General features: G+C 45.2%; 1 protein-coding gene across 3 annotated transcripts in view; it reads right to left on the reverse strand.

Annotated features, from left to right (window-relative positions):
• hdac3 (histone deacetylase 3) overlaps positions 1–12,352 on the reverse strand; it is an 88,429-nt gene that overhangs the window by 54,538 nt on the left and 21,539 nt on the right. For all 3 annotated transcript variants that reach the window (XM_063053086.1, XM_063053087.1, XM_063053088.1), the window contains 2 exons: positions 11,785–11,927; positions 1,640–1,721 (listed from right to left, as the gene is read on the reverse strand). In XM_063053086.1, the coding sequence (XP_062909156.1) occupies positions 1,640–1,721; positions 11,785–11,927 (225 nt within the window). The remainder of the gene's footprint in view (positions 1–1,639; positions 1,722–11,784; positions 11,928–12,352) is intronic.

Here is a 12,352-nt window from a genome sequence, read left to right on the forward strand (position 1 = left end):
ACAGATTTACCAACCTCTGATTAAAGTAATTTCTCTGCACCTCTGTTCTAAATGGACATCCTTCAATTCTAAGGTTGTGCCCTCTTGTCCTAGAATCCCCTACCATGGGAAATAACTTTGCCATATCTAATCTGTTCAGGCCTTTTAACATTTGGAATATTTCAATGTGATCCCCCCTCATTCTGCCAAACTCCAGGGAATACAGCCCAAGAGCTGCCAGACATTCCTCATACAGTAACCCTTTTATTCCTGGAATCATTCTCATTAATCTTCTCTGAACCCTCTCCAATGTCAGTATATCCTTTCTAAAATAAGAAGCCCAAAAATGCACACAATCTCCAAGTGTGGTATCATGAGTGCCTTATAGAGCCTCAATATCACATCCCTGCTCTTATATTCTATACCTCCAGAAATGAATGACAACTTTGCATTTGCCTTCTTCATAACCGACTCAACCCGGAGAAGGTAGGCTTGCCAGGGAAAAGGTGCATGAGATATTATGAAGGGTTGGGATGGAGGTGAGGGCAGGGGCGCTATGACAGCATAGCGTTTAGCGCAATGCTATTACAGCTCGGGGCGTCAGGGTTCATAGTTCAATCCCAGTGTCCTCCGTGAGGAGTTTGTAGGTCCTCCCTGTGAAATGTAGGGGTTTTACCCAGATGATCCAGTTTCCTCCACAGTCCTACTGGGTAGGTTAATTGTCCCGTGATCAGGTTAGGGTTTAATTGGGGCTGTCGGGAGGTGCTGGGTAGTGTGGTTCGAGGGCTGGGAAGGCCTGTTCCGCTCTGTGTCTCCACATAAAAACGAGTAAAGAAACAGATGGGAAAGTCTGTGAAACACGAAGGATGTTCCAATAGTGGGAGAGTCTCAGAGCAAAGGTTGGCTTTATTTGTCACATGTACATTGAAACACACAGCGAGATGTGTTGTTTGCTTCAACAACTAACACAGTGGAAGGAGGTGCTGGGGGCAGCCCGCAGATGTCACCAGGCTTCTGGCGCCAACACAACATGCTCACAACTTCTTAACCCTAACCCGTACGTCTTTGGAATGTGGGAGGAAACTGGAGCACCCGGAGGAAACATACGCAGACATGGGGAGAACACACAAACTTCTTACAGACAACAGTGGGAAACGCACCATGATCTTTCAGCTGGTGTGCTGTAAAGTGTTGTTAACCACCACGTGCCTCTCCCCTTTGAAATGGAGATGGGAAGGAATTTCTTTAGCCAGAGGGTGGTGAATCTGTGGAATTCTTTACCACAGCTGGTTGTGGAGGCTAAGTCATGGGGTATATTTAAAATGGAGGTTGACAGGTTCTTGATTAGTCAGGGTGTCAAAGATTACAGAGAGAAGGCAAGAGAATGGTGTTGAGAGGGATAATAAATCAGATATGATGGAATGGTTGGTCTCAAGGTCAGTAATAATAACCCAGGGTGGGAAAGGGGGTCAGAGGGAGCAGACAGACTAGGGAACTGGAGTGATACAAATCTAGAGCAATGCACGAGACCAAAATCAGGAGAGTTCAGGGTGCTTAGTGAGTTACAGAGCCCTTCACACCACTGAAATCCCTCACTGTAAAGCAACACCCAACTATTTCTTCATAGCTGAGGTCACAGTGGCTGACATGACAGATTTACCTTGTTATTCAGTTGCGTTGCTCCCTGTAGAGAAGCTCCTGTATAGCGCGAGCAGAACTCAAATAATCCGGGAAAAACTGGACTGAAATCACAACACAGGTTTCATTTGTTACTACTCTATCCATGACAACAAGAAACTTCACACAGCTCCACATTTCACAGAAACTAGCCTCCCTCCCCCATGGACTCTGCCTCGGTAAATCAGCCAGCATAATCAAACATCCCAGCCACCACAGACATTCTCCCCTCTTCCTTCTCACACCCGATGCAGAGTATTTATGTATGGAATGATCTGCATCTCCGTACACATGACAATGATAAACCACCCAGCATCTCCGTACATGTGACAACGATAAACCACCCAGCATCTCTGTACACGTGACAACGATAAACCACCCAGCATCTCCGTACACACAATGATAAACCACCCAGCATCTCCGTACACACAATGATTAACCACCCAGCATCTCAGTACACACAATGATAAACCACCCAGCATCTCAGTACACACAATGATAAACCACCCAGCATCTCAGTACACACAACGATAAACCACCCAGCATCTCAGTACACACAACGATAAACCACCCAGCATCTCAGTACACACAACGATAAACCACCCAGCATCTCAGTACACACAACGATAAACCACCCAGCATCTCAGTACACACAATGATAAACCACCCAGCATCTCAGTACACACAATGATAAACCACCCAGCATCTCCGTACACACAATGATAAACCACCCAGCATCTCAGTACACACAATGATAAACCACCCAGCATCTCCGTACACACAATGATAAACCACCCAGCATCTCCGTACACACAGTGATAAACCACCCAGCATCTCAGTACACACAATGATAAACCACCCAGCATCTCCGTACACACAATGATAAACCACCCAGCATCTCAGTGCATGTGACAATGATAAACCACCCAGCATCTCAGTACACACAATGATAAACCACCCAGCATCTCAGTACACACAATGATAAACCACCCAACATCTCAGTACACAGAATGATAAACCACCCAGCATCTCAGTACACACAATGATAAACCACCCAGCATCTCAGTACACACAATGATAAACCACCCAGCATCTCAGTACACACAATGATAAACCACCCAGCATCTCAGTACACAGAATGATAAACCACCCAGCATCTCAGTACACACAATGATAAACCACCCAGCATCTCAGTGCACGTGACAATGATAAACCAACCAGCATCTCAGTACACACAATGATAAACCACCCAGCATCTCGGTACACACAATGATAAACGACCCAGCATCTCAGTACACACAATGATAAACCACCCAGCATCTCAGTACACACAATGATAAACCACCCAGCATCTCAGTGCACGTGACAATGATAAACCACCCAGCATCTCAGTGCATGTGACAATGATAAACCACCCAGCATCTCAGTACACACAATGATAAACCACCCAGTATCTCAGTACATGTGACAATGATAGACCATCCAGCATCTCAGTACACACAGTGATAAACCACCCAGCATCTCAGTACACACTATGATAAACCGCCCAGCATCTCCGTACACACAATGATAAACCACCAAGCATCTCAGTACACACAATGATAAACCACCCAGCATCTCAGTGCATGTGACAATGATAAACCACCCAGCATCTCAGTACACACAATGATAAACCACCCAGCATCTCAGTACACACAATGATAAACCACCCAGCATCTCCGTACACACAGTGATAAACCACCCAGCATCTCAGTACACACAATGATAAACCACCCAACATCTCAGTACACACAATGATAAACCACCCAGCATCTCAGTGCATGTGACAATGATAAACCACCCAGCATCTCAGTACACACAATGATAAACCACCCAGCATCTCAGTACACACAACGATAAACCACCCAACATCTCAGTACACAGAATGATAAACCACCCAGCATCTCAGTACACACAATGATAAACCACCCAGCATCTCCGTACACAGAATGATAAACCACCCAGCATCTCAGTACACACAATGATAAACCACCCAGCATCTCAGTACACACAATGATAAACCACCCAGCATCTCAGTACACACAATGATAAACCACCCAGCATCTCCGTACACACAGTGATAAACCACCCAGCATCTCAGTACACACAATGATAAACCACCCAACATCTCAGTACACACAATGATAAACCACCCAGCATCTCAGTGCATGTGACAATGATAAACCACCCAGCATCTCAGTACACACAATGATAAACCACCCAGCATCTCAGTACACACAACGATAAACCACCCAACATCTCAGTACACAGAATGATAAACCACCCAGCATCTCAGTACACACAATGATAAACCACCCAGCATCTCCGTACACAGAATGATAAACCACCCAGCATCTCAGTACACACAATGATAAACCACCCAGCATCTCAGTGCACGTGACAATGATAAACCAACCAGCATCTCAGTACACACAATGATAAACCACCCAGCATCTCAGTACACACAATGATAAACCACCCAGCATCTCAGTGCATGTGACAATGATAAACCACCCAGCATCTCAGTACACACAATGATAAATCACCCAGCATCTCAGTACACACAATGATAAACCACCCAACATCTCAGTACACAGAATGATAAACCACCCAGCATCTCAGTACACACAATGATAAACCACCCAGCATCTCAGTACACACAATGATAAACCACCCAGCATCTCCGTACACACAATGATAAACCACCCAGCATCTCAGTACACAGAATGATAAACCACCCAGCATCTCAGTACACACAATGATAAACCACTCAGCATCTCAGTGCACGTGACAATGATAAACCACCCAGCATCTCAGTACACACAATGATAAACCACCCTGCATCTCAGTACACACAATGATAAACCACCCAGCATCTCAGTACACACGACAGTGATAAACCAACCAGCTACTTACCAGTTAAACACACACAGGATGCTGGAGGAACTCAGCAGGTCAGGAAGCAGCAGCATTTATGGAGAGGAATAAACAGTTCACGCTTGGAGCAAGACCCTTTCTCAAGATGGGTGAGGGGTCTCTGTCCAATACGTTGACTCTTTCTTCCCCTCCATAGATGCTGTCTGTTGTGCTGAGTTTCTCCAGGATTTTGTGTGTGTTGCTCTGGATTTCCAGCATCTACAAGATCTCGTGTTGAAAAATGACCAGTTAGGAGACTGAGCTGATTAAATTTCAGATCCCACATAAACGGGAGTAAGACCAGACAATTACCCACCATCTAAATCACAGCTCTGCAACACCTACACATTAATAATTGCTCAAAGCACCTGGACCATGGCCTTCCATACTCCTCTCATCCATGTGCATATCCACACTTCTTTTAAATGTTGAAATCAAACCTGCATCCACCACTTTCTCTAGCAGCTCATTCCACACTCTCACCACCCTCTGAGTGAAGAATTTCCCCTCAGGTTCCCCTTAAACATTTCACCTTTCACCCTTAACCTATGATCTCTGGTAAACCTCTTGTGCTCTTGATCTCCTCACTAACTTTCAATCCCCGACCCTGATCACCTCATGGATGTCCAGTCCGTATATATTTCTATCCCCCATCCAGAAGGCCTGAAAGCTCTTCAGCTCTCCACTCCTTTGTCAATAAAAGAAACAATCATTTCCCCTCCACCATCTGGCAGAACCGGTTCTCACCCTCAACAATTTCTCCTTCAACTCCTCCCACTTTCTCCAGACTTGACAGATAGCCATGGGCACTCTAATGGGCCCTAGCTATGCCTGCCTTTTTGTTGGCTATGTAGAACAGTCCATGTTCCAAGCCTTTCCTGGTAATCTTTCTCAACTCTTCCTGCACTATATTAATGTCAGCAATTGTGCTGCTTCATGCACCCATGCAGAGTTTGTCAATTTAATCAACTTTGCTTCCAACTTGCACCCTGCCCTTAATTCACTTCATCCGTTTCTGGAACCTCCCTCCCCTTTCTCATTCTCTCTGTCTCCATCTCCGGAGACAAATTGTCAGCGGACTTCTTCTATAAAGCTACCGTTCCCACAGCTATCTTGACTATACACTGAAGTGGCAGATGGAATATTGTGTCAAGAAGTGTATGATCATGCACTTTTGTGAAAGAATTAAACGCAGAGACTATTTTCTAAGTGCAGAGAAAGTTAAAAAATCCGAGGTGCAAAGGGACTTCGGGGTCCTCATGCAGGATTCCCTGAAGTTTCATTTGCTAGTTGAGTGGGTGATGAGGAAGGCATATACAATGTCAGCATTCGTTTGGAGAGGACTAGAATATAAAAGCAAGGAGGCAATGTTGAGGCTTTAGAAGGCACTACTAAGCCTCGTTTGGAGCATTGTGAGCAGATTTGGGCCCCTTCTCGAAGGATGTATTAAGGCGGAGGTGCAGCTAAGTAGTTATGGCACCCAATGGCGATTCCTTTGCTTGTATCTCCAAAAACAGCTCTATTTCCATCTTCAACATCTCTAGTTTTCCCTCTCAGGGTTCTTTTGAAGAGCCTGACCTGGCGTTGCATGCCGACTACGGTTCTTTGTGGGAAAGGCTTGGCCGAAGATTTTGGCTTGGATTCAGAAGCCTGGGATCTCGAGGAACTGGAGATGGACGGATCAAGGGCCGGTGTCGCCACAGCAGATCCGTGTGTTGTTGGGGGAGTCGGAACATCTGCTGTGTGCCTGGGAACCCGGATCTTTGTGATCTCCAGGCACAGAGCTCGAAAAAAGTGACGTAACGGACTTTTAACATCGTAAAACAGCGAGTTGTTTGTTATGTCTCCCCGCTCGCTGGAAGATGGAGTCACCTCTTTCTCCCTTATTAGGAGAGAGAGCCTGCAGCATGTCGAATTATAGAGTGACCAATGTAGTGTTTGGGGTAACTGCAAGTCTGTGTCTTTGCTATTGCTTTGCTCACGCTTGAGTGCTGGTAGCGGGTACGCTTTATTTTCGCTGGTGGGGGGAAGGGGGATTGTTGCTCACTGCTGCTTATGTGAGGGAGGGAGGGGAGCTGGGGGGGCGGACTTTGGGGTTCTAACATTTAACTGTCGTTCATTCTTGGGGCACTCCTCTGTTTTCCTGGATGGTTGCGTAGAAAAAGCATTTCAGGATGTATATTGTATACATTTCTCTGACTTTAAATTGTACCTTTGAACCTTTGATATTGGAGATGCCCCAGAGGAAGTTCACGAAAATGATTCCGGGATTGAAAGGCTTATAATGAGGAGCGTTTGATGGCACTGGGCCTGTACTCACTGGAATTCAGAAGAATGGGGGGGGGAATCTCATTAAAACCTATCCAGTGTTGAAAGGCCTAGATAGAGCGGATTAACGGCAGACCAATCTATCATTAGCAATGGACCAATAGATTCGCAGAGAGCACGAGCTTCACATAAGTCAGGGTGAAGAGTTTAAAAAAGGAGCATTTCACAGGGCTCGGCGCATTAGTGACGGTCCAATCAATTCGTGATTCATTAGCAGTAGAAAATAAAAGTAAAGCAGGGTCAAAGCAGAGCCTCATTGTGTGGGTAGACCAGTGCAGGAGTGGGAACTTGAGGCTTGGCTCGAGAGACTTAGGTAAGGAGGCACAGGTAAGTAATAGGTAAGACTGTTGTAGTAGTTGAATAAAAAGTCACTAAATCACAGCTAATTAAATAAAGCAAGGAAGATGCAGGATCAGGTGATGTGCTGTAGCTGCATGATGCGGGAGCTGGTGGACCCCACTGTGGTTCCTGGTAACCACATCTGCAGCAAGTATTGACTGCTTGAGGAACTCGGGCTCAAAGTTGATGACCTGGAATCTGAGATTCAAATACTGCGGCACATCAGGGAGGGAGAGAGTTACCTGGACCCTCTCTTCCACGAGACAGGCACACCCATTAGATTAACTGCCTCAAAGCCTGTCTGTGGTCAAGAACAAGAGGGTGTGACTGCGAGTGAGGCAGGTAGTGGGATCCAAGAGACAATGCTGGAGGAGCCTCAGCCTTTGAGCTTGACCAACAGGTCTAAGATCCTTGCTCCCTGTGTGAATGAGAGTGGGGGCTGGAGGAAGGGTGAGCAACATAACTGTGGCACCGTAGTTCAGGGAGCCATTCAACAGGCGGGAGAAAGAGAAATGGAGTGGTAATTGGGGATAGTATAGTCAGGGAAATAGAGAGAGTTCTCTATCGTGAGGATAGAGCATCCCGAAGGCTGTGTTCGGGACATCTTATCTGAAATGCAGAGGAATTTGCAGTGGGAGGGGCAAGTTCCAGTTGTCGGGGTCACTATGAGTACCAATGACATAGGTAGAATGAGGAAAGAGGTTCTGCTCACGGAATTTGAACAGCTAGGGACCAAATTAAAAAGTTGAACCAAAAAGGTGGTAATCTCTGGATGACTACCTGAGCCATGTGCAAACTGGCATAGGGTCAAGAAGATTAGAGAGTTAAATGCATGGCTCAAGGATTGGTGTGGGAGAAGTGGGTTTCAATTCAGAGGAAATTGGCACCAGTATTGGGGAAGGAGGGAGCTGTACCAATGGGACAGGCTCCACCTGAACCGTGATGGGACCTGGATCCTCACAAATCGCACAACTAGGGCTGTGGATAGGACTTTAAACTAAATAGTCGGGGTGTGGGTTCAACAGATTGGAGAAGTATGGATAAAGTAAATGAGCAAAATGAGCATCTTTATGGATAAAGATAAAGAAAAAACAAAAGATAAAAAAGTAAGAGTGGAGTGAAGAAAAGTCAAGTGCAAAAGATTACAAGATTTTAAAAGCACAATGAGTGTAAGGGCACTTTATCGGAATGCACATTGTATTCGAAACAAGGTCAGTGTGACACAAATCAGTACAAAGGGCGGCGGGGGGGGGAGGATTGGGAATTAAATATCCAAGGATATCAGGTAATATGAAAGGATAAGCAGGAAGGTAAGAGAGGTGGGGTAGCACTCTTAATTAAAGAAGAGATCAGGGTGATAGAGAGAGATGATATAAGATCTAAGGAGCAGAATGTGGAATCCATCTGGGTAGAGATTAGGAATGGTAAAGAGAAAAAAGTCACTGGTGGGAGTTGTCTATCGGCCACCGAATAATAACATTACAGTGGCACAGGCAATAAACAGAGAAATAAGTGAGGCATGTAAGAATGGAGCAGGGGTTACTGTGGGGGACTTTAACTTGCACATAGATTGGGTGAATCAAGTTGGTTGAGACAATCTTGAGGAGGACTTCATAGAATGCATCCGTGATGGCTTTCTTGAATAGTATGTTACTGAACCTACAAGGGAACATGCTATTTTAGATCTGGTCCTATGCAATGAGACAGGTAAAATTAGTGATCTTGTAGTTTGGGATCCTCTTGGAAAGAGTGATCACAGTTATGATTGAGTTTCTCATACAAATGGAGGGAGCAATAGTTCCATCGAAAACCATCTAAACAATGGAGACAACAATGGGACGAGGGAGGATTTGGCTAGTGAAGACTGGGAACACAGGCTATATGGTGGGATGGTTGAGGAACGGTGAAAATCTTTCAAAGAGATTGTTCACAGTGCTCAACAAAAGTATATTCCAGTTAAAAGCAAGGACAATAATGGTGGGGAGACCCAGCCTTGGATAACTAAGGAAGTAAAAGAAGGCATCAAACTAAAGGCTTGTGCATACAAAGTCGCCAAGGGTAGTGGGAAACTGGGAGATTGAGAAAACTTTAAAAAGCAACAAAGAACTATTAAGCGAACAATAAAGAAAATAAACCAGCACTAAAAATAAAAACGGATAGTAAGCGTTTTTATAATTATATAAAGTGGAAAAGGGTGGCTAAAGTGAATGTAGGTCCCTTGGAGGACGAGAAGGGGGAATTGATATTAGGTAATGAGGAAATGGCCAAAGCTTTGAATGATTATTTTGTGTCGTCTTCACAGTGGAGGACATGTCCAACATGGCAAAGAGAGATGTTATGAATGCTACGGGAGGTGAGGCCCTCGATACAAGAGCTATCCCTAAAGAGGTAGAGCTGAGCAAACTTGGGGGCCTGAAGATAGAGAAGTCCCCTGGTCCTGACAGAATGCATCCCAGAGTACTGAAAGAAATGGCAGAAGTTATAGGAGAGGCTTTGCTGACAATTTTACCAAAATTCTCTGGGCAGTTCCCGGTAGATTGGAAGACAGCGAAGAGGGGAACAGATGGATGTTATTAACTTGGAATTCCAGAAGGCGTTCGATAAGGTGCCACATAAAAGACTTATCCATAAGATAAGGATGCATAGAGTTGGAGGTGATATATTAGCATGGATAGAAGATTGGTTAACTAATAGAAAGCAGTGAGCTGGCTGCTGGCTGTGTGCCCAGAGACCCGAGTTCTTTGGGCACAGAGCTTGGAAAAAGCGACGCAACAGACTTTTAACACCATAAATTGGTGAATCGTTTTGTTGTCTCCCCTCTCACTGTGAAAGGGGGACGTGTTTTTTCCCCTTATTAGGGAGAGAGAGCCTGTGGTATGTCGAATTACCAGGTGAACGAGTAGTCTTTGGGGCACCGCAAGCCTGTCTTTATTGATGCTTTGCTGCACGCTTGAGTGCTTGGTGGAGGATGCAGATGTTTTTTTCTAGTGAGGGGGTTCAATGCTTTGCTGCTGCTTACACATGGGAAGGGGCAACTGGGGGGGCCTTTGGGGTTCTAACATTTAACTGTCATTCATTCTTTGAGGCACTCTTCTGTTTTTGTGGATGTTTGTGAAGAAAAAGAATTTCAGGATGTATATTGTATACAGTTCTCTGACATTAAGTGTACCTACTGAATTATGAAAGGGATAGATAAGATAGAGGCAGGAATGTTGTTTCCACTGGTAGGTGAGACTAGAACTAGGGGACATAGCCTCAAGATCCGAGGGAGCAGATTTAGGACAGAGATGAGGAAGAACTGCTTTCTTCCAGAGAGTGGTGAATCTGTGGAATTCTCGGCCCAATGAAGCAGTGGAGGCTACCTCAGTAAATATATTTCAGACAAGGTTGGATAGATTTTTGCATAGAAGGGGAATTAAGGGTTATGGGGAAAAGGCAGTTAGGTGGAGATGAGTCTATAGCCAGATCAGCCATGATCTTACTGAATGGTGGAACAGGCCTGACAGGCCAGATGGCCGACTCCTGCTCTTATTTCTTATGATGTTTCCTGTGGTGGGGGAGTCTACCCTCAGAATAGAGGGTCATCTAATTAGAATGGAGATGAGGATCTTCTTTAGCCAGAGTAAGAACCTCTGGAATTCATGGCTGTGAAGGCCAAATCATTGGGTATATTTAAAGTGGAGATTGACAGGTTTTTGATTAGTCAGGGCATGAAGGAATACGGGAGGAGACAAGAGATTAGGGCTGAGAGGGATATAGATTCCTTCATCTCCAGCCCTTTACCTTTCCCACCCAGCTAGTTTCACGTATCACCTTCTAGCTATTCTCCTTTCCCTCCCCTCACGTGTTTATTCTGGTGTCTTCCCCCTTCATTTCCAGTCCTGAGAAGGGTCTCGGCCTGAAACGTCAACTGTTTGTTCATTTCCATAGATACTGCCTGACCTCAATGGAAAGTGGATCCTTGCATTTATCCTATCTATACTCCTCGTAATTTTGTATACCTCTATCAAATCTCCCCTCATTCTCCTACACTTCAGGGAATAAAGTTCTAACCTATTCAATCTTCCCCAATGACTCAGATCCTCAAGTCCTGAAAACATCTTTGTAAATCTCTTCAGTATTTGTACTAACATCAATTTCTCCATATAATTTCAAACACCATTATACCAAATTTCTAGCAGATTTTGATCAGGCAGAGTGAATGGTCCATTTCATATTTAGCGGTTAAGTACAGAGCTGAACTCTGCCATGGACGGTCCAAGCTCGGCTGCAAAAGGAGCAGAATTGGGCATGGGACTAGTAACTCCGTCCCGTGAAAACCCAGAGCTATAGAAGCTCCAAAGGTCTCCTCCATGGGAGAGGAAAGATACATCAAGAAGATGGGCTACACCCGAAAAGAGAGAGGACTCTGGTGAGCTACTGACAGCAGCCTATGTCCCAGTGGACTTAGTAAAATTAAATATAGAGCTGTCCGTTTATACTTAACAGTACTAGTCTTTATCTTACCAATCATCCCCCACATTGAAGGTGTTCAGACTCTTGGTGAAGCCCTGCATGTTGTTGGGGCTCACGCGCTGTAAGAAGTCGATGTAATCTTCGGAGTGAAAACGACACATGTCGTGCTGAGAGGCCTGGTACGGCTTGAAGACCTGCAAGGAAGAGAACAGTAACCCTCGGGCTGGTTACGGACACCGTCGGGGCCAGAGACAAAGATCGAAATAGTTACAGACACAGAGCTCCACCAGGTGTGCAGCTCCCCATTACAGGAAGGGTTTGGAGAGGGTACAGAGAGGGCAATGATAGTGTAGCAGTTAGCATCACAGTGCCAGCGTGAGTGAGTTTCCTGCCGCTGTGGAAAGGTGCTGGCCTTCACTGGTTGGGGCATTGAGTGTGTCAGGAAGTCTTGTTGCAGCTCTATAAAACTCTGGTCAGACCACACTTGGAGTCTTGTACGCATTTCTGGTTGCCCTGTTATAGGAAGGACGTTCCAATGCTTCCTCCTATATATATTTTAGATTCGATAATTAACCTTAATCCATGTCAGAAAGGTGCATCGGCTATGATTTATAATATT

This window comes from Mobula hypostoma, chromosome 7 (genome assembly GCF_963921235.1).
Source record: "Mobula hypostoma chromosome 7, sMobHyp1.1, whole genome shotgun sequence".
Taxonomy (NCBI): domain Eukaryota; kingdom Metazoa; phylum Chordata; class Chondrichthyes; order Myliobatiformes; family Myliobatidae; genus Mobula; species Mobula hypostoma.